This window comes from Microcaecilia unicolor, chromosome 11 (genome assembly GCF_901765095.1).
Source record: "Microcaecilia unicolor chromosome 11, aMicUni1.1, whole genome shotgun sequence".
In the NCBI taxonomy this organism is placed as follows: Eukaryota; Metazoa; Chordata; class Amphibia; order Gymnophiona; family Siphonopidae; genus Microcaecilia; species Microcaecilia unicolor.
Window position 1 is genome coordinate 129,800,533 of NC_044041.1, and position 22,550 is coordinate 129,823,082.

At 46.6% G+C, this 22,550-nt stretch overlaps 1 protein-coding gene across 1 annotated transcript in view; it reads left to right on the forward strand.

The window, feature by feature from the left end:
- The window catches only part of EFEMP2 (EGF containing fibulin extracellular matrix protein 2), a 138,502-nt gene that overhangs the window by 4,114 nt on the left and 111,838 nt on the right, over nt 1-22,550 (forward strand). Inside the window, 1 exon segment of the mRNA XM_030219141.1 lies at nt 14,842-14,932. Within this exon segment, the coding sequence (XP_030075001.1) occupies nt 14,842-14,932 (91 nt within the window).

The window sequence follows — 22,550 nt, forward strand, 5'->3', positions numbered from 1 at the left end:
CTTTGTATGTTCCCTTGGTACATATGGGACCTTTTTAGTGTACAAATTGGGCTGTTTTGGTAAATTAGTGTTATGTCTGTGTTATCAGTGCGTTGTGTGCTGTTTTGGTAAATTTGTGTTGTTTGTGTTATCAGTGCAGTGGCCACTTCTTTGGTAAGTTGGCTCCTGTTTATTGAAACACTCTGGCCCAGATGCTTAGAAGCAAACGCGGGCACTAGAGGCCATTAGCGCCGGACTAGCGCCTGCATTAGTGAGTTCAGAATGCTCAGAGGCTCTAGTGCGAGAAACGAGTGTGCCAAAGATTAGCGCAAATGGCATGGTAATGCAGTCAAATGGATGTTAACGAGATCATTTCCTATTCCCTCCCAATGCTCAGAGAACAGTGCATAAAACAGTGCTGCCTTACTGCTGAAAACGCAAGCTCCGAGCACGCATTAGGGTGTTTGAAGAGTGGATTTTTCATGATTCTGTTTTTAAAATGTGCTGGTTTTTCTTTAATTTTGAAGCAGAAGGAAGCCTGTGCAAGGCCTTAAGTGCCAGCAGTAAAAAACAAATGTGCGTGAGTCAGAGCAAACCCAAAAGCGAAAGCACACATTGGCGCCTGTTTCTTGCATTCAAATATATGCCTTCCAAGTTAAAAAGAAATTGCAAAACTCTTCTGCGCATGTTCCAAGCAGCCTCCTTTACCAACGCACATATGGTGTGCATACCATTTCCTTTGAACATTGGTGAGCTAATTTTCAGTGCTGTTCCGGTGGTATAATTTCTGCGCTGTTGGCTGAGCATTGGGGTATTTGAGCTTAGGAACTTTTCTCCTATTTGGGAACAGGATGGGTTTCCCACTGCTGCTTATTGATGAATTGAATGAATACATAGCTGAGAAGAGCTTCCAAATTCTGCACTACTTATAATAGGCTTAAAATGTAGAGGAGAGAGGCTACATAGCTCTAGGAGTCGCTTTTATTAAGCACTGTATCAGCAGCTTTATTATTCAGTCTTAGAAGCTTGGCCTTTCTTCCATGTGGGAGAGTAGATATGGGTCAAGTGGCATGACTTTGGCTGGCACTAAAGGGGTTGTCACAAGATTGACTGGTAAAGTGGATGACAATATTTGGGTGGAGTAGAGAAACAGAGAATAAAACCACATGGCCTCATTCCCTTACATACATACACATGGTCTGTGATTTAACAAGTGGTAATGGATACTGTAGATAGGACCCTTAAATAATTTCTCTAGTGCAGTGGACAGCAAGTCACTGAACCCTCCATTGCCCCAGGTACATGTGGAGGCTGATGCAATTTCCACCTCGGTCAAAATTATTGAGTTGGAAATAGTGAGAGATGCTGAAAATAAATGGGATGCAAATGAGCTGCTTGCAAAAACAGTGAGCAGCTCAGCAGGGGGGGAAGCCAGTTGGTCACCCGAGCATGCGCAGACCAGGCAATTGCTGAGTGTAGCTACTCTATGTATGCTACAGGAGTAGCCTAGTGGTTAGTGCAGCAGACTTTGATCCTAGGGAACTGGGTTCAAGTCCCACTGCAGCTCATTGTGACTCTGGCAAGTCACTTAACCCTCCATTGCCCCGGGTACAAATAAGTACCTGCATATACTATGTAAATCACCTTGAATGTAGTTGCAAAAACCACAGGCAGTATGTCAAGTCCCATTCCTTTTCCTTTTTTTAATGAAAAATGAAAGACACATGCTACAGACATCTTTCATACACACATGTGTATGAAAGCAGTGTAGCATTTTTTTTCATACTTTTTTTAAATCGCAGCCAGCTGTCTCCTCTGGTGTAAGCAGCAATCACTTTCCTGCAGCCAGACCTGCCTGATCTGATCTGACCCTCGGTAGCAGTACAGCCAAGGAGCTGGTGTCAACTCTGCAAGCAGGGAGGGAAGAGAAGGAGAGAGCGTAGGGCTGTGTGCATGCGTGCTTGGTGAGCGGGGGAGGGACAGGCTCTAAAGATGCCACAGCTCTCCTTAGCTATCAGCCAGACAGCTGCTATTTCAGTGGTAATGGGAAGGAAACAGCAGTACCGACAGCTCCTGACCACCCGTAAAAATGTCATCCTAAAGGTAGGCGGTCCTTCCTGTGCATCGCTAGGGAAATGGCTGTTCATTCGTAATGCACATTTGAATAGAGCCAGCAGAACCCCTTTGTGCATGTCTTGTTTAACTCCATGCTCACTAAACCGGCTACAACCAGTATAAAAAACATGTTGTTGGCATGTTAAGTTTTGTGCATCTGGGCCTTAGATAGTGAGCCCACTATGGACAGAGAAAGTTCCTGCATATAATGTGTATAGTGCTGTGTACATCAAGTAGTGTTATAGATTGTATCTGTTACCACCTGGTGATGATAGCTGAGGGCAGCCCCACAAGGTTACAAAGAAAGGGATTCAGGAAGGTTCACTTGAGTCATCACCTGTTCATCCCAGGCTCTCATTATGGCTGTCTAGTTTGACCATTGTAGTTAGCCAGTAGCTTCCATAGGAGAGAATTCTGGCTTCTGTCCACTCCAAAGCTGTCGTAAAGGAGGTAATGAGGAAGGCTGGATTGCTGGCTGCTCCCTCACGCTGTGCTAGAAGTATCTGGTACCGCCTGTACCAAAGGTTTTAATAGCACATTCCCTGCCACTGCTGCCGCCACCCCCTCCCCCCCAAAAAAGAAAAACACACCATCTCAGAGGAAGAGAAACCTGGGGATAGTCACAAGGCACCCACAATCGTTATATATGTCTTCCTTCTAGATATTCTCTCCTCCTCTTCAAGATAACCAGGACACATTAATCTGGGCCTGTTTTTGCCCCACTGCAAAGAAGGATTTGGATTTAAAATCTTGTCTTTCCAAAATGAGTTACATCCAGGTATATTAGGTAATAATTCCCTGCTTTAGAGGGCTTGCAGTCTGGCTCTTATTTGCTAAGGTGTATTAATGCACATTAAGTAACACAAGCCCCATTATTCTCATTAGGGTCTATATACCTAATATGCACTTAAATCATCTTAGTAAAGAGGGGGTAAATTTGCAGATGAAGTGACTTGTTCAAGGTCACAGGGAGTATCAGTGCAAGAAGCAGGGTTTGAACTCTGGTTTTCTTAGTTCTCCACACACTGTTCTAAGCAATAGGCCATATCCTCACTCGTGCACTTAAGATTCAGATGTTCCTAAGAAAAGTAAGAATTACATCTCCATGCACACAACGTGACAAAACCAGGACTGGAGCAGTCTGTTCTAGGTGACATGAAGTAGGAGCCAGCTCTGTTTGTGCATGAGCACCTCCAATATTGAGCAAACTCCTTAACTGGGTCCATGGAAGGGTAATTTTCATTGGATGTAGCACTTCCAATCATTTTGAAAAGTTGGGTCCTATGCATGGAGGCACCTAGTGACCCTAATCCTACCTCGAGGGTGAAATCCAGAATTCCTGAGTGCCTGCAAGACAGGAGTGACGTGCACTGGCAGATATATATCTATCTAGAGAGAGGGAGGGGAGGGGGGCACAGAAGGATCTCAGTACTGAAGGACTAGGGTGAAGAGAGAAAGGGATGACTGTGACAAACCCTGGATTAGTTGGCTTTGCTGGGCTCCTGCCCACACTGGCATCATGAAATAACATAATGGTGAGATGAACTGCTGGTACTCGGACATCTGCAATCGTGCCCAGATGTTTTGGAATGTGCGGTATGCCTGCCTGGCAGGAAGCCCTGGCTATAAATAGGCAGGGCTCTCACTAGCAGCATTGAACTTCTTAAATCTTGCAGCTGCTTAAAGAAGCTGCTTAAGGATCATCGTTTTGACCTCAGAATCCTCCATCTGACACTCTGATCAAGTGGCCCTTCACAAACCTTCCATTTCGCTGAAGTTTCCTGCATTTCAGCACTTTTGCATTCTTTATAGGTCTGTTTACTGCCAATCACCAATAAATTCCATCCAAGCTTCCTGTAAAGTTCTAAAACTTTACTGCCTAAGAGTATAAGGGGGAAAGAGGTTACTTGAATCACTGCTGGAATAACTCTCAACCCGACTGCATGATTTCTGCTGCCTCATGGAAGGATTTTTTTTTTTTTTTACAGGAACACACTTGCACAGTTCTTGTTTTCTCAGGATGAAGTGGGAATGTGGTGTTGTAAGACCAGTGGTATGCTGGTAAATTTTTAACAGGCTCTTTCTAAAAAAAAACAAAAAAGAAACCCCACTCATAGATATGTATATGTAACTGTATTATACATTCTATTGGTACAAATGATATATGCAGGCAGCTACCAATTTACAAATAATATTAAAACATACAATATTCTTTACAGTAAATTCCAAGTTGCCAATTGATTTTCACCACACTCTGTGGTCAATCTGTTTGCTATTCTTCCCAATCTGCTAATTCTTTAGACAAATTTGTTGACATTAAATCTGACTCGATTTACTTTCAGACTTTTTTTTTTTTTGTTACATTTGTACCCCGCGCTTTCCCACTCATGGCAGGCTCAATGCGGCTTACATATATAGGTACTTATTTGTACCTGGGGCAGTGGAGGGTTAAGTGACTTGCCCAGAGTCACAAGAAGCTGCCTGTGCCTGAAGTGGGAATTTAACTCAGTTCCCCAGGACCAGAGTCCACCACCCTAACTACTAGGCCACTCCTCCACTTTTCACCCTATATACCAGTTACCCACTATAGGGAAACTGGAACAAGCTGGACTTACACATTTCTACACGGACACTACATGCCAGCAGAATCCTTCACCTCAGTCACACATGCAGAACGTGGACAGACTCTCAACTGATACAAATTAGACAAAATATGTGGCCACAAGAAACATGTAGACAAAAACTGGAGACCCCCCAAGAAAGCTAGATTATATATGCAGTGAAAATACTGGTAAAAGTAACAGAAATGCAGTTTCTTCCATAATCTGCTAAGTACAAAATTAGAAAAGATATATATTTCCAAAGAAGTAAATATCCATGAGCAATATATTTCCAAAAAAAAAGCAAACAACCATGAGCAGCATATCCCCCTTTCCTTTCCCTCCCATCCATGAGCAGCATGCATGTCCCCCTCTCCGTCCCCTTCTATATGATGCATTTCTCCCTTTTCCTTTCCCTCCATATATGGCATGTCTCCCTTTCTTTTCCCTTAAGTTGTCTCCCTCATCCACATGCTGCTTGTCCCCTTCTCTCACTCTCATCCATGCAGCTTGCCAAAGGAACTCACAGCAGTCTTGTGAGATTGGTGCGGGAATGCACGGCAGACATTTTCAATAGGATGGACTATGGAGGAGAGTGGAGACTGCATGAGCAGGAACGTATGAGGATCGCTCCTGCCCCAGCTGATTACAGCAACAACCAGCTCATAAATTGGCCAAAAATAAACAACCGGCTTATTTGAGCTGGCTCCAGCACACCACTGTGTAAGACTCGGGTCAAGAGGAGGAAAATAGAGGTTCACGAGGATAAGTTGTTTTTTTTTTTTTTTAATTTTATATCCCACTCTGTCCTACAGTCTAGGCAGATTCCAGTACATAATCCCATGACGTAACTAACAATGATGCAAGTTCCTCAGAGGCAGGATGGGTCAGGGAGACCCTCTGGAGCAGGCAGCATATAGACATTCCTGCACTGTCGCTGCTATCTAAGGAACTTGGAAGGTATGGGGGAGCCAGCGAGGGAGAAAGTGCAGGGTGGGAGCAATTAACTTTATTAGCCATGTTTAATTTTTTTAAATTGTGTCTAATAAATATTTTAGGGCTGCATGTTACATAGAAACATGAAGGCAGGTAAGGGCCAAAAGGCATCTCCAGTCTGCCTATCCTCAGTAACCACTAACTGTTTCTTTCCTAACAGATCCCAGATGCCTGTCCCATGCTTTCTTAAGCTCTGACACAGTCCCCATCTCCATGACCTCCACTGGGAGGCTATTCCACGCGTCCACCACCCTTTCTGTGAAAGAGTATTTTCATAGATTTCTCCTAAGCCTCTTTCCTGTTAACTTCATTGTATGCCCCCTCATTCCAAAGTTTTCGTTCATTTGAAAAAGGCTTACCTCCTGAGGTATTTAAACGTCTGTATCATATCCCTTCTCTCCCGTCTGTCTTCCAGCATATACATGTTGAGGTCACTAAGCCTGTCTCTATATGTTTTATGACTGAGACTGCTTACCAATTTCAGAGCCACCCTCTGGATCGACTCCTTCCTGTTTATATCCTTCTGTAGATGCAATCTCCAGAAATGCACACAATACTCTATAAGGGGCCTCACCAGAGACTTATTATACAAGGGCATTATCACCTCTTTTTTCCTGCTGGTCATCCCTCTCCTTATGTAGCCAAGCATTCTTCTGGCTTTGACCGTCCCTTTTTCTACCTATTTGGAGACCTTAATGTCATCAGACACAACCACCCCCAAGTCCCGCTCTTCTTTCCTGGTTATTGCCACGATTAATGCATTATTTCTGTTCAGCGTTCACAGATGAAGAGCTAGGAGTAGGACCTCAAAATACAAATAGTAATGGAAGTGAAATAGACCTTGAATGATTTCAGAAGACTGGCTGTGTTTGTGAAAACCCAACAACTAAAAGTAGACCAAGCAATGTTGCTGGTTGAGATACATCCAAAGGTATTGAAGGAAGTTAGGGATGTTCTAGCGGTTTTCAGCATTATCACTTTTCAAGTACAATAATTTCCTACACCAAAGAGCTCAAGGTACCTGATGCAGTGAGATAAAGTAACTTTCCCAAGGTCACAGGGAATGTCAGTGGGATTTGCAGGGCCGTGGCTATCTAAACGTGAGTGGTGCAGCCTTACAGGGTGTAAAGGAAGCTGGGGCACCAAAATTGCATCCAATCTATTAGCTTCCCTTATTGATGTCCCCTCAGTGGGCAGGACAGGAACATAATGTAAGCAGTTGGAGATGTATTGCACAGGGGTGCATTTCGTTGTCATCAGCAGCAGATGAACCCATTAACTGATGGGTTATATCCGCCTACCAGCAGGTGGAGATAGAGAACACTGAAAAACCACAGTGACCCTTGGACGGCTAGCCCCTAACTGCCTTCAGTATTTCTCTATCTCCCAGCAGGTGTGGACGTAGCTTGATCAGCTCCTGGATTTCAGACTGCCTGGGGTGGCTCCTTTGCTTTGCCAGTTGAGCAGGGGTGTTGTGGCTGGTGGTGCCCACTTTAAAGGCATATAGGTTCGTCCTTTCCCTGCCTTACCCATTCCCCCCGCCTCCCGGAGTCCCTCTGTTGCTGCCTGCTTCCAACTTTCCTCACAGCGTTAAAAAAAAAAAAAAAAAAGAGCGCGCTTTTACTGCGTGGCTGTTCTAAGGCTCTTTCCAGAGATTCTGGTGTTGTGCAGCTTGACTGGAGCTCGTTGACTCGGTCTTCTGAAGTGAGTGTGGTGCCCAGTTCCTCCGGGGAGGTCCCACGGACGCTGTTCCAAACGGGGTAACTTTCGGCGCGAAGCTGCCATTTGATTGCCATATTTCCGTCCAGTCGGGCGATGGCTGCTGAAGGAGTTAAGCGCTGCTCCCGTTGTGGTAAATTCAGATCAGCAGCGGGGCTGTGTAAAACGTGCTCACTCTAGTATGAGCATGACAAGCGATGTTTCTTCCCGCTCGATGGAGCTGGCAGCGGGCGCCATTTTGGAAGCACCACATGCCTCGACCCTCGCGGTTGCAGAGGAGTCTGAGTGCAGGAGGACGCCTCATTTAGAGGCTGCCAGAGGAGCTCCTACATCCGTGTCTCCTAATTCGGAGGTGGAGGGTCAGGGTGAGTTTTTCTCCCCTGAGTTTGTGCTTTTAATGCATAAGGCTTTCAAGTTGAAAAGAGCTCTGCTGCAGATGTCTGACACTGCGTTGCATCCTGGCTTCCCTCTGGATGTTGAGGCCCCGGGGATGGCTCCAGATGTTATTTCCTCCCCCGAGCGTTCGAAACACGCTAAACATAGACGGGTAAATTCCCCGATTGAAAGTGGCGCATATCCTCCCCCCCCCCCCCCCCCCCCCCCCCCCCGGTGGTTGGGCTGTGGGGAGTCTGAAGGGTCTGGCAGGCCCTCAGGGATGGATGATCCAGTGGAGGGTGCCTGATTGCCACTGGATTTGGATGATCCCAATGCGGTCCAGATTTTCCACCGCGATGAGCCGCCAGCTTTCATTACTGACTCCTTGCAGTCCCTCTTGATTGATGATCCTGTTGAAGGCGAGGCCTCCTCTGTTAATCTTAGGATGGCGAGTACTAAGAAGCCTACTCGGGCCTTTCCGGTGCATGACTCCATCCAAGAGCTTATTATTTCTGCTCAATGGTCTGACCCCGATGGGCCTTTGAAAGTGACCAGAGCTATGGGTCAGCTTTACCCTCTGAGTGAGGAGCACTTGGCCCCTTTGGAGATGCCTAAAGTGGATGCGTTGGTCACGGTGGTGACAAAAAAAGACCACTCTCCCAGTAGAGGGAGGGGTCTCTTTGAAAGACATGCAGGACCGGTGGTTGGAGTCTGCGCTGAAGCGGCCCTTTGAAATTGCGGGCCTTGCCTTGAGGGCGTCTATTTGCAGTTCCTATGTAGCCCGGGCATGTCTTTCCTGGCTACAGCAGGCGGTGGAACAGACCGCCGGTGGTGCGGGCCCCCTTTCGGAGGTTGCCCCGTGGAGTTGGCCCTGTCATTTTTGGCTGACATCCTTTATGATCTGGTCAGAGCTTCAGCTAAACAGATGTCTGTGGCAGTGTCTGTCCGCTGCCTTCTTTGGCTGCGGCATTGGGCGTCTGACATGGCTTCTAAACAAAGCCTGGTGAGGCTTCCCTTTCGGGGCCTCCTGTTATTTGGAGAGGAATTGGAGAAGATTGTGAAAGACCTGGGGGAATCTAAACCCCAGCGGTTACCTGAGGATAGGCTGAGGCCTTCTTCCGAGGGTTATGTGGTTCCCTCCTCTTCCAGACCTCACTTCCATGAAGCTCACAGGTATTGCCCGGGGCGCTCTGCTGGGTTTTCTCAACATGCTCGTTTTCAGCAGAGGAACTCCTTTTGCTCGGACAAATGTTCCGCAGGGGTCGGTTCAAGGCCAGGAGTTCAGGGGCGTCCTCCACAATGATGGGACGCCAGTCCACTCCTCCATGCCTGCAATAGGAGGACGTCTTTCCCTCTTTCTAGAGGAGTGGACCAAGATTACCTCGGATTAGTGGGTCCTGGACCTGATCAGAGAAGGTTACTGACTGGAATTCGGTGCCCCGGTGAGAGACGTGTTTGTGGAGTCCCAATGTAGCACTGCCGTAAAACGGGCGGCGGTAGAGGAGACCTTACAAGTCTTGCTGCACCTCGGAGCGGTGATCCCGGTGCCTCCTGCCGAATGCGGCTGCGGCCACTATTCCATTAATTTTGTCGTGCCTCGAAAAGGCGGGTCTTTAAGACCGATCCTCGACTTACGAAGAGTCAACAAGACCCTCAGAGTACGACATTTTTGCATGGAAATTCTCGCTCCGTCATTGTGGCGGTACAGCCAGGAGAGTTTCTTATGTCTCTGGTCCTAAAAGAAGCATATTTGCACATTCCTATCTGGCCTGCACACCAGTGGTTCCTCCGCTTTGCGGAGTTGGGAAAACATTTCCAGTTTCGGGCCTTGCCTTTCGGCCTAGCCACAGCTCCCCGTACCTTTTCCAAGGTAATGGTGGTCGTAGCTGCCTGTCTCAGGCGAGAGGGTATCAGAGTTCACCCTTATCTCGACGACTGGCTCATCAGAGTCGATTCGGCAACCGAGAGTCCTCTTGCCACAGCCAGAGTGGTTACAGTCTACTACTACTACTACTACTATTTAGCATTTCTATAGCGCTACAAGGCATACGCAGCGCTGCACAAACATAGAAGAAAGACAGTCCCTGCTCAAAGAGCTTACAATCTAATAGACAAAAAATAAATAAAGTAAGCAAATCAAATCAATTAATGTGAACGGGAAGGAAGAGAGGAGGGTAGGTGGAGGCGAGTGGTTACAAGTGGTTACGAGTCAAAAGCAATGTTAAAGAGGTGGGCTTTCAGTCTAGATTTAAAGGTGGCCAAGGATGGGGCAAGACGTAGGGGCTCAGGAAGTTTATTCCAGGCGTAGGGTGCAGCGAGACAGAAGGCGCGAAGTCTGGAGTTGGCAGTAGTGGTGAAGGGAACAGATAAGAAGGATTTATCCATGGAGCGGAGTGCACGGGAAGGGGTGTAGGGAAGGATGAGTGTGGAGAGATACTGGGGAGCAGCAGAGTGAATACATTTATAGGTTAGTAGAAGAAGTTTGAACAGGATGCGAAAACGGATAGGGAGCCAGTGAAGGGTCTTGAGGAGAGGGGTAGTATGAGTAAAGCGACCCTGGCGGAAGATGAGACGGGCAGCAGAGTTTTGAACCGACTGGAGAGGGGAGAGGTGACTAAGTGGAAGGCCAGCAAGAAGCAGATTGCAGTAGTCTAAACGAGAGGTGACAAGGGTGTGGATGAGGGTTTTGGTAGAGTGCTCGGAAAGAAAGGGGCGGATTTTACGGATGTTGTAAAGAAAGAAACGACAGGTCTTGGCGGTCTGCTGGATATGAGCAGAGAAGGAGAGAGAAGAGTCAAAGATGACCCCAAGGTTTCGAGCTGAGGAGACAGGGAGAATGAGAGAGCCATCAACAGAAATAGAAAACGGGGGGAGCGGGGAGGTGGGTTTGGGGGGGAAAATGAGAAGCTCGGTTTTGGTCATATTTAATTTCAGGTGGCGTTGAGACATCCAGGCAGCAATGTCAGACAAGCACGCTGAAACTTTGGTTTGGATGCAAGGTGAGATATCAGGGGTAGAAAGGTAGATTTGGGAGTCATCAGCATAGAGATGGTAGGAAAAGCCATGGGATGAGATTAATGAACCAAGGGAAGAAGTGTAGATAGAAAAGAGGAGGGGACCAAGAACAGAACCCTGAGGTACGCCGACAGGCAGAGGGATAGAAGTAGAAGAGGATCCACCAGAGTGAACACTAAAGGTGCGGAGGGAGAGGTAGGAAGAGAACCAGGAAAGGACAGAGCCCTGGAATCCAAGTGAGGACAGGGTATCGAGAAGTATGCTGTGATCGACAGTGTCAAAAGCAGCGGAAAGTTCAAGAAGAATGAGGATGGAATATTGACCTCTGGATTTAGCCAGTAATAGGTCCTGCAGGGACTAGGCTGGGTGGTCAATATACCCAAAAGTCACCTCACCCCCTCTCAGTCTCTCGAGTATTCGGGGTTCCGGTTCGACACGGCCTCAGGGTTTGTCTCTCTCCCCGACCAAAGGCGGTGCAAGCTTCAGAATCAGGTCCGTTTGCTCCTGCGGATGCTTCGCCCGCGAGGTTGGGACTTTGTCCAGCTGCTGAGGTCGATGACAGCCACCTTGGAGGTGGTTCCTTGGGCGGGAGCGCATATGAGGCCTCTGCAGATTGCCGTGCTTCAATAATGGTCTCCGATGTCCCAGGAATATCAACGCAGACTAACGTTTTTCCTTGCTGCCCAGCTCAGTATGGAGTGGTGGCTCTCCGACAGGATGCCTCGCCAAGGAATGCCTCTTGCGCTTCCTTCTTGGTGCCTGGTGATAACAGATGCCAGCCTTTTGGGCTGGGGAGCGTATTGTCAGGGAAGCTATGCTCAGAGTCTGTGGACACCTGTGGAAGCGGGGTGGTCCATCAATCACTTGGAACTGACAGCGATATTCCAGGCTCTTATGGCCTTTCAAAAGACTCTGAAGGGGCTTGCTGTCTGGGTTCTGTCAGATAACACGATAGCGGTGGCATACATAAATCGTCAGGGAGGCACTCAGTGCAGGGCCCTGGCCGCGGAGGCTGCTCAGATTTGCCACTGGGCCAAACTTCACCTCCAGCTTCTGTCGGCAGCTCACATAGCAGGTCAGAGCAACATGCAAGCTGATTTTCTCAGCAGGCATCAAATCGACCCGGCAGAATGGGAACTGGCAGAAGACGTTTTTCTTCAGATTTGTGCCAGATGGGGGACTCCCGGAATGGATCTTATGGCATCAAGTGCAAACGCCAAAGTACCTCGTTTTTTCAGCAGAAGGAGAGATCCTCACTTGGCGGGGTTAGATTCTCTGGCTCAACCCTGGCCCTCGGGCCTCCTGTATGTGTTCCCTCCTTGGCCCTTGATAGGGCGAGTCCTATTGCGGATTCCACAGCACCGAGGTCTGGTGATTCTCATCGCTCCAGATTGGCCAAGGCGTCCATGGTATGTGGATCTCCGCCGGATGCTGGTGGACACCCCTGTTAATTTTGCCCCTGGTGCCGAACCTGTTGGTTCAGGGTCCAGTGGCTATGGAGGATCCCTGCCGATTTGGTCTTACGGCCTGGCTATTGAGAGGGCGCAATTGAGAGACAAGGGCTACTCTAACAAGGTCATCTCCACTCTCTTGCAGGCCCGCAAACGGTCCACCTCCGCAGCTTATGCTCGGATCTGGTGCAAGTTTGAGGCGTGGCGTGTTTCAAAGGCGATCATACCCACGTGGGCCACAGTCTCGATAGTGCTAGACTTTTTGCAGGAGGGCTTACAGAAAGGCCTGGCTTACAATTCCCTGCGAGTGCAAGTGGCAGCATTATGCTATCGAGGGAAAGTTGCTGGCTTGTCCCTTGCTGCTCATCCAGACATTGCCCGATTTCTCAGAGGGGTGCTTAGGCTCCGTCCTCCTGTCCGGTTGCCCTGTTCGGCCTGGAACCTGGGGGTGGTTTTGAAGGCTCTCCAGTGTTCGCCCTTCGAGTCGATTAAGCAAGCTTCGGAGAAGGATGTGACTCTCAAGACAGTCTTTTTGGTGGCCATTACATCGGCTAGACGTGTGTCTGAGCTGCAGGCGCTGTTCTGTCGGGACCCCTTTCTGCAATTCTCGGAGTCCGGAGTAACGGTACGTACAGTGCCTTCCTTCCTGCCTAAGGTGGTTTCGGTGTTTCACCTGAACCAGCCTATTTTTCTTCCTTCCTTTTCTAGGGAAGAGTTCCCGGACTCCTTTGGGCAGTTACATCTTTTGGATGTCCGCAGGGCGCTGTTGCAGTGTCTACAGATGTCAAATGACTTCAGGACTTCTGATCACCTTTTTGTCTTGTTGTCAGGTCCTTGGTGTGGAGGCCCAGCGTCTAAGGCCACTATAGATCGTTGGCTCAAGGAAGTCATTTTTTCTGCATACGGTATCTGCTTTCAGGTCGGTCTCTGCCTGAAGCGTTTAAGGCATATTCCACGAGAGCAATTTCCTCCTCGTGGTCTGAAACGGGTGCACTCTGTCTTCAAGAGATCTGTAGTGCGGCTACTTGGGCTTCTTAGCTCTCATTTGTCCGGCATTACAGTCTGGATGTTGCAGCGAAGCAGGACGCTATTTTTGGAGCACAAGTGCTTGCTCGCGGTGTGGCCTGTTCCCACCCTAAGTAGGGAGTGCTTTTGTACATCCCATCAGTTAATGGATTCATCTGCTGCTGATGACAATGAAGGGAAAATGAGGTTCTTACCTTGGTAATTTTCTTTCCTTTAGTCACAGCAGATGAATCCATGATCCTTCCCTGTCTGACTTTGTTTTTTGTTCAGATCTTTCATGCAGATATAAATCGCATTGGGAGAAGTTGGAAACCAGTTCTCAGAATTTCTACATGATGTTCTACTACAGGAAGTTGAGATCGTCCCTCCTTTGCATGGTTATTGCTCCTGTTCTGGGGCGTTTGTTCGCTGTGAGGAAAGTTTGTTATTCTACCTATATGGTTCACTCTGCTTTGGAAATCTCAAATACTGAAGGCAGTTGGGGGCTAGCCGTCCAAGGGTCACTGTGGTTTTTCAGTGTTCTCTATCTCCACCTGCTGGTAGGCGGATACAACCCATCAGTTAATGGGTTCATCTGCTGTGACTAAAGGAAAGAAAATTACCAAGGTAAGAACCTAATTTTCCCTTGTCACTTATGGCGTTCCTGGAGATTTGTGTACAGGTTTCTCTGGTTCTTGTGCCACTGCTTCTGCAGTAACTGCTAGGTCATGTCTCTCTCATACTACAGTGGTGAGCAGTACTTTCCACAGTGAGATAAACTTAATCACTTCAAGGTTTCACACAGAGGCCCCGATGCTCAAAACGTATTGATGTTGCTAGAAGCAATTAGTGCCGGACTAGCGTCAGTGTTATTTGCACAGAAGGCTCTAGCGCAGGAAAACAATGTGCGTGCCAAAGATTAGAGCAAATTGCATTTAAATATAAGCAAACAGATGTAAATTAGATCATTAGCTATTTCCTCACAATGCTCAGAGAAATAACACACAAAAAAACCCTGCCCTAATGCTGGAAATCTACCACCAGCTCCGAGGTCGCATTGAGGGGTTACAAGAGAGGATTTTTCCTTTTCAAATCTGCCATTTTTCATTTTATTTGAAAGAGGAAGGAAGCCCATGCAAACCTCTGCTGGTGGTGAGGAAAAAATGTGTGTGAGTCCAAGCAAAACCAAAAGTGGAAGCACATGGCCCCTATTTTCTGTTTTTAAATATAAGCCTTTCAAGTTAAAAAAGTTTTGAAAAGCTTATATTTAATGAGCAGAACAGGTGCTGATGTGCGCCTGCACTTCTGTGTTCGAATGGGCATGGGCACAAGAGCTTTGCTTACTGTAAAACTTTCATCTACATGTGCCAGGTAAGTTCCTACCCTTGCACATATAATTTGCATGCTGTTAACACTGAGTATTGGGAAGTGATTTTTGTGTGCTGGTCCTGTGGTATTTTCCTGCGCTGTTCCCTATAGCACTGGAGTTCTGAGAATCAGCCTATAGAGAGGTAATCTGCAGAGCTGAGGATTAGAGCTCTCTGGGTGTCACACCCTGATTCATATTTCTTTTTCTTTCACATTAGGAAGATGAAAGCTGCCCTTGCTTCCTGGTTTCTGCTCACATTGATGGGCACAGTTATTTCACAGAACATTGAAGAGCCTGACAGTTACACGGTAAGAACCCACCTGGGCTGTCACACAGGACAATGACCCTTGAAAGTCATGGATGTTGAATTGTTCCAAAAGTGATGTAGATGTTTAAGCACATGTGGCTGGTGAAAATGCACAGTCATGCTCAAAACTGTGTTACTTGACATCATGTAGGCAGAGAAAGGGATTGGGTTTGTGCAGTGTCATCATCTATCTGATGCTATTTGTGATCTCTCAGCCAAGGGTGCCTCAGTGTGAGCCAGTGAGCATAAGGACATTTGCTAACATGACTGCTCCCTGGGGAAAATGCAGGAGGACAGTGAGGAGCAGTTGAGAAGTTCCTCAAACAATGGCATTAGCACTAACAATCTGACCTAGGTTTCACTGTGCTGGTCAGAGATGCCTGAGATGCAGAAAGTGGTACAGGAGGGTTCTGTTCCAGCTTAAGCAGAAGGATGACAGGAATGTGTCAGGAGGCTGAACCAGAATGTTGTGTTTGTTCTGAGGTTCTCTGCCAAACCTTTATGCCACAATTTAGTAACCAACTAAATAGTAGCAAAGCACCAGGACCTGATGGTATTTATCTAAGATTTTGGAGGACAAGTAAAATGTGAAGCACATAGGGAAAAACAATCCGAACTATATTTATACAATGCTGGGTTCCATGGAGTTATTATATGTTGAAATCCTCAGTTCAGCCTCCCTTGATTGGATGAGGGGGCAAAGTAATTGGTTGAATAGGCCAATTATATTTCGTGAAGTTGAGAATGCCATCTGTAGTACACCTCATGGAAATTTTGCAGAAGGAAATGGTTTTCCTGGGGAATTTCATAAGACACTGCAAAACGAGTTAGCTCTATACCTTGCTCGCTTGTTTAGTGGGTTACTGAAGGGAGAGAAGTTACCACCATCTATGTGTCAAGCACATATAGCAGTGCTCCCTAAACCTGGGAAAGACCTTTTAAAGCAGTGGTGTAGCCACAGGGGGCCCAGGGAAGCTTGGGGATGGGGAAAGGGGGGCCCCCAGAACTGCAGTACCCCTTTAAACAGCTGGTGGGGATACCCAAGACCTGCCAGTCAAAGAAATACAGTTCCCAAGCCACTCCCCTCCTCCTTGCACTGCTTGCAAGAAGGGCGTTGAGATTGACTGCTTTCAACTTCTTCCTCTGCAAATAATCTATCTGTCTGGCCCTGGATATGGAAAGAGCTTTTGACAGGGTTCAGTGGCATTTTGTTTTCTGGTTGCTGGATAGGATGAACTTAAGGCCTAAATTTTATTAGATGAGTACAAGCCATAAGAATAGCCATACTGAGTCAGACTGATGGTCCACCTAGCCCAGTAACCTGCTTCCAACAGTGGTCAATCTAGGTCACAGGTATCTGGCAGAAATCCCAAATAGTTGCAAGAAGCTACCAATCCCAGGGAGAAACAGTGACTACATTGTTGTCACAGCTTCTTCTAGGGCCTCACCTCGGTGTCTGCCTTGTGGTGTTCTTCAGGGCTGTATTCTATCTTCACGTCTTTTCAATTTATTTCTTAGCCATTGGCTACTCTAATACAGTCCACAGGTGTTTGACATTCTCTTACTTTAACCAATAAATCCTCTTAACCTATCCCTCAGTCCACTCCATGTCTGTTTGAAAAGTATTTCTGAGTGATTATTCAACCACTAACTTGTTCTCTATAAAGACAAAACCATAAGTTGTTGGTTCACAACTGGCCTTTTGGTTCCATCGGTCTCGCTTCAGTTGTTCAATTCCAGTTTTCAACCAGCTGATTCGTTTAGATATCTCAAGGTCATCCTCAATTCACAGTTATCATTCTCTTCTCAGATCTCTAATATATGCAAAACAGGTTTATTTATACTTCATTAGCTACGTGCAATTTGTCGCTATTTCAGTTCTGAAATTTTCCATTCTTTACTTCTCATTAGAAGACTGGACTATTGCAATATCATTTATTTAGGTTGTACTCAAGCTTCCATTAATATAGTAACATAGTAAATGATGGCAGATAAAGATCTGTATGGTCCATCCAGTCTGCCCAACAAGATAACTCATTATACATGCTATGTGTTACTTTATATTTATACCCAAGTTTGATTTGTCCTTGCCATTTTCAGGGCACAGACTGTAGAAGTCTGCTCAGCACTCTTCTTGTACTAAAATTTCTGAAGTCAACATCGAAGCCCCTTAAAATTTACACTCCAGCCCATCCATATCTATTCAGTCACTATAAGGACAGCACTGGTTTTGCTTCCCAATTACCGGTGTTGCCACCCAATCTCCACTAAGATTCCATGGATCCATTCCTTCTAAATAGGATTCTTTTGTTTTTCTCCCATACATGTTTGAATTCCATTGCTGTTTTCATCTCCACCACCTCCCGTGGGATGGCATTCCATGTATCCACCACCCTTTCCATGAAAAAATACTTCCTGACATCACTCCTGAGTCTGCCCCCCTTCAACCTTAATTCATGTCCTCTAGTTCTACCGCCTTCCCGTCTCCAGAAAAGGTTTGTTTGTGGATTAATACCTTTCAAATATTTGAACATCTGTATCATGTCACCCCTGTTTCTCCTTTTCTCCAAGGTATAACATGTTCAGGTTGGCAAGTCTCTCGTACGGTTTGCAACACAAATCCCATACCATTTGTTTAGCTTTTCTTTGCACCACTTCGTCTTTTTACATCTTTAGCAAGATATGGCATCCAAAACTAAAAAAAAATTACAATCCCTACAGAATACAGCCATTCAGTTATTATGTCATGCCCATTGTTTTGACCCTGTATCACCATTGCTACAAAAATACCATTGGCTTTCGATTTCACAATGTATTGTGTTTAAACTATTGGTTCTTACGTTCAAATCCCCATAGGTTTGGCCAGTGGTGTGCTGGTACATGTTTAACAGGCTCTCCCCCCGTCCACCTCTGCGCCCCCCCAAATTGCAGAGCTGGCTATAGCTGGGGAGAGAGCCTGGGGGGGGGGGGGCAATGCATTACTCCAGGAAAAAAAAATGTAATGATCTCAGGTTCCAATCTAATTCATGTTTAATGTGGGATAAAATGCCATAAATAAGTAAATAAATATAAGCTTTTAATGCTGAGCACCTGATTCTCAAAGTGGACATATTCCAAACACTATAATGAAAATAAAATGATTTTTTCTTCCTTTGTTGTCTGGTGACTTTGTTTTTCTGATCATGCTGGCCCAGTATCCGATTTTGCTATCTGTCCTCTTAACTCCATTTCCAGGGCTGCCTTTTTACTTAATTTCTTGTCCTCCGCAGACTTGACTGTCTAGTGGATCCAGCTTCTGCCTATTTTCTTCATCCATGTGCATTTTCTCCTCGCTTCCTTTTCCCTCATCTCATCTCCTTCCTCTCTCTTTCCTCCCCTCCATCCATGTCCAGCATTTCTTCTCTCTCCCTTCCCTCTGCTCCATCCATGTCCAGCAACTCTCCTCTCCCCTGCCTCCCCTCCAGCCATCCATACCCGTCCAGCAACTCTCCTCTCCTCTGCCTCCCCTCCAGCCATCCATACCCACCCAGCGATTCTCTCCTCTCCCCTGCCCCCCCTCCAGCCATCCACACCCACCCAGCGATTCTCTTCGCTCTCTTGCCCCTCCCTGCGGCCATCCATACCCACCCGACAATCTAGCCTTCCCTTCATTTCCTGTCAGTGTCCTGCCCTTGCGGAAAGAGGAAGTGACATCAGAAGAAGGCGGGACACTGACGGGAACAAAGGGAAGGCTAGAGACTGGCTTTTACTGTGGCTGCTGCGATGGAGGTAAATCAACAATTTAACCCCCCCCCCACCCCCCCAGCCCAGAGTGGTGGGGGATGAGGTAAGCATGGCTTATGGGGCACTCCTACCATGCTTAACTCACTTACCGCCGGGTTGCGCCGCCCCTGGGAGCCGGTTCGCCTGCCACAACAACCGGCTCGCAAGAACTTTAAAAATGTAACAACTGGCTCTTGTGAGTCGGTGCGAGCCGGCTCCAGCACACCACTGGGTTTGGCTTACCTCACCATCTCTCATCCCTTACTATACCCAACTCACCTGTTCCTCTTCTTCATTCAATAAATGACTGTTGCTTAGTTTTACCCAGTCTTAAACTTGCTCGTCTTGATTCTACTCACTGTGCTGCTTTCATTTTTGCTGCCCCTTTTCATTGGATTTCCCTTCCACTAGGCATCCGTGCTGAATCTTCATTTAAGAACATTGAATAAAAATTGAAGATTTGGCTGTTTACTATTGCTTTTCTCTAAATTTGAACTTCCCTTGTGCCACAGCTACTGTCCCCCTCTCAAATTTAGTCCCTCCCTTTTAGCCTCTATTGTCCCCCTTCCCTTTTAATTATGTTGTTCTTTCTCTTCCTTCTGTCCTTCTCATATTCTTTTTTTTTTTTTTTTAAATCTCTGTTTATTTATTAAGAACTTTGCAATACAAACTAACAATTCAGTCTAGTCATTTTGCAATAAGGCATTAATGTAGCTTCCCCCCCCCACCCTCCCACCCTGCCTCTTAGTATCTCAGATATTCTCTCATATTCTCTGAGTGTTTTATTGCTTTCCTGTCATCTTTTGTAGTTCTTTCCTTTTCAAAATTTGTTTTAAACCATTGTAAACCACCGAATACTGCTAGTCAGTCATTGCGGTATAGCAAATTTTAATAAACTATATAATTTCAGATTATGGACTTTTTCTCCAGGAACTTGCCCAAACTTTTTTAAAATCCAGATATGATAACCATTACCACATCCCAGTGGCATAGCCAGAAGGCAGTTTTTGAGTGGGCCAACATATTGGATGGATGAGCACTAGGGTTGCCAACTTTTTGAGTTTCACTACTTTTGGCAGTTCTTTTATAACATATTCTTGGTGTGCAGGACGAAGGTCTGTGCATCATAAAAAAAGAAGCGTTTTTAATCTCTGCTCTTTTGACGGATTTTATTGCACATTATTAGATTGTGACTGCTAAAAGGAGTATTTAGGACACGATTTGAATTATCAACAGTGGTTCCGTTGCAAAAATTATCATCATAGGACTTTTCTGTGATCCCTGACGCAGGTGCTTGGATGCTGAAACACGGCCTGTGTCGGGCCTTCACAATAAGGTCCACCTTTTGTTGTGTTCCTGGAGGTCTGTTTGTGCTTTCTGATTTTTTTTTTTTTTTAAGGTTCAACAATTTTTTATTGATGAAATAACAAAATTGACAGTCAACAAGCTCCATCTGTAACCTTTGGAAACAAGACAACCTGAGTACACGGATGGTGATAATCGCAACATCAAAATTTAAACATTTGCTCCCCCCCCCCCCCCCTTCCCAACTCCACCCCCCACCCCTTCAAGGTTCATGAAAACTATTCTTACAATGAAACATACGTGTAACACAATAATCAATGTAGTGCAGATTCAGCAAAAAGGCGAGCTGGCATCCTCAGAAAGCTCTATAGCATAGAGCTCTAGTGTTCCATATCATAACCATAACAACATTATAGAACTTCCTTTTCCCTCCGTCCCTCCTCACCTGCCGGTACACTCGGAACGGATAACAATAACCACATGAAGCACTAGTAATAAAGTTTTCAACCACTGCCACGTATGGGCTCTTCAATTATTTAATTATGCTCACACTAATACAGCAGAAATCTGGTCCTCTAGGCGTATTCCACCTTCTGCCGTTCACCCTTCCCTCCCCCCCCCCCCCCCCCATACACTCCACATCCAACCACATTCATCCCAATGTGTTCAACACTTGGCTGCGCGCTCTAGGCGAAATTCCTTTTAAATACGCGCCACAGACTCTAATGAAAATTTGCCGCCTTTTTGCGTGTATCGGGCCTCACGTGCCTCCCACAGCATAAGCTCGTGTAGTTTATTTCTCCAATACCAATAGGATGGTGCTTTATCAGTGACCCAGTAATTAAGGATGCATTTTTTCCCCAGGATGCAAGATTTACTCAAAAATAATTTCTCTTCCCTTGTCCCTCTGCCCCACACTCCCACTGCACTAAATATTACCTTTTCAAAAGACAGGTTAATCCAACCCTCTAGGATCCTAGAAAGAAAACGGGAGAGAGCTGACCAGAACATCTGAATGACCCTACGTTGCCAGAGCCCATGGGTTAGTGTTGCAGTCTCCACTCTGCATTTCTGACACAGTTCGGAGGCCAAGACTCCAGCATACCAGGCCTGCTTACCCGAGAAATATGCTCTGTGTATGGTCCTAAAGTGAGCCTCCTGCAGTTCGGCACTATGCACCACCCCCACAATCCCTTTAAGAGCTGTCATAATTTTTGATTTGGTTTTAACACCAGCTCTAGCAAGATGTACATTCCAAATCTGACATATTCTAATCACAAAATAGAAAATAAAATTATTTTTTTCTACTTTTAGTTATCTACTCATTTTATTTTTGAAATTATGTTGGTCCCAGTCTTTGGTTTCTGCTTCTCTCTGTGTTCTCTTAACTTACTTGCCAGGGACTCCTGAACATTTGACATTACTTCTCTCTCCATGTCCACCATCCATCTCCCATTTCTTTCTTCCCCCATGTTCAGCATCTCTCTTCTCTGTGTCCCCATATTCCCCTGTCCTGCATCACCCCTCTATGTTCCTATCCCCTCTCCCAGTGCCCAGCATCAACACTTTTTCCTATGCCCCCCATGTCAGCATCACCCTTTTGTGTTCCTGTTTTCCCCAATGTCTAACATTGCCTCTCTATATTCATTTACCCCCCCTGCCATATGCAGCATTGTCTCTCTGTTCTCTTATCCCCCCCCTCACCGTGTCCAGTATGGTCTCTCTGCTCTCATATTCCCCCCTCTGTGCCCAGCATTGTCTCTCTGTTCCTGTATTCTCTCTCCTCCATGTTCAGCCGTGTCTGTGTGTTCCTAGATTCCTCCCCACTATGTCCAGCATTGCCCCTCCGTGCCCATATATTATCCCTATACAGAACTTCTCCTTTTGTGTCCCTGTTCCTTTGCTCCCCCCCCCATGCCCATCATCTCCCCTCTGTTTCTGTATACCTCCTTGTGTCCAGCTTCTCCCCTCTCTCTCTTCCTTTCCTACATCGTGTCTCTCTCCTGTCTGACCCTACCCCATCCAGGTTCTTTCCCTCTTTTCCCTCCCCCATATCAATGTGTCTCTTCTCTCCAACCCCACCCATTCAGTGTCCCTCCCTCTCTCTTCTCTCTCCTCCTCTAGCATCTGGCTCACCCACCCTCTATGGGTTCAGCATTTGACTCCCTTCATCCCCATGGTCCAGCATCTCTCCCTCCCTCCCCACTCCTGCAGGTCCAGCCCCTCCCTTCCTTCCAAATCCCCATCCCCCCCCCAGGTCTGGCACCTCTATCCGTTCTCTCCACCGCACATCTCTGTCTTTTTCCCTCTCACCGTTCCGTGCTGCTTTCACCTTACATTATCAGCACTGCCTGGCAGCAATTCAGAGGCCAGCTCCGGGGCCTTCCTTCTGATACATCTCGCCTTTGCATATACAAGAAGTTGCGTCAGAGAGGGTGGGAAATGGCAGAGAGAAGGCACCGGAGTTGGCCTGTGTGAATCACTGCTGGGCAGTTCTGATAAATGTAAGGTGGAAGCATGGCAGCAGAGGTGAGGGAGGGAAAGGAAGCTGC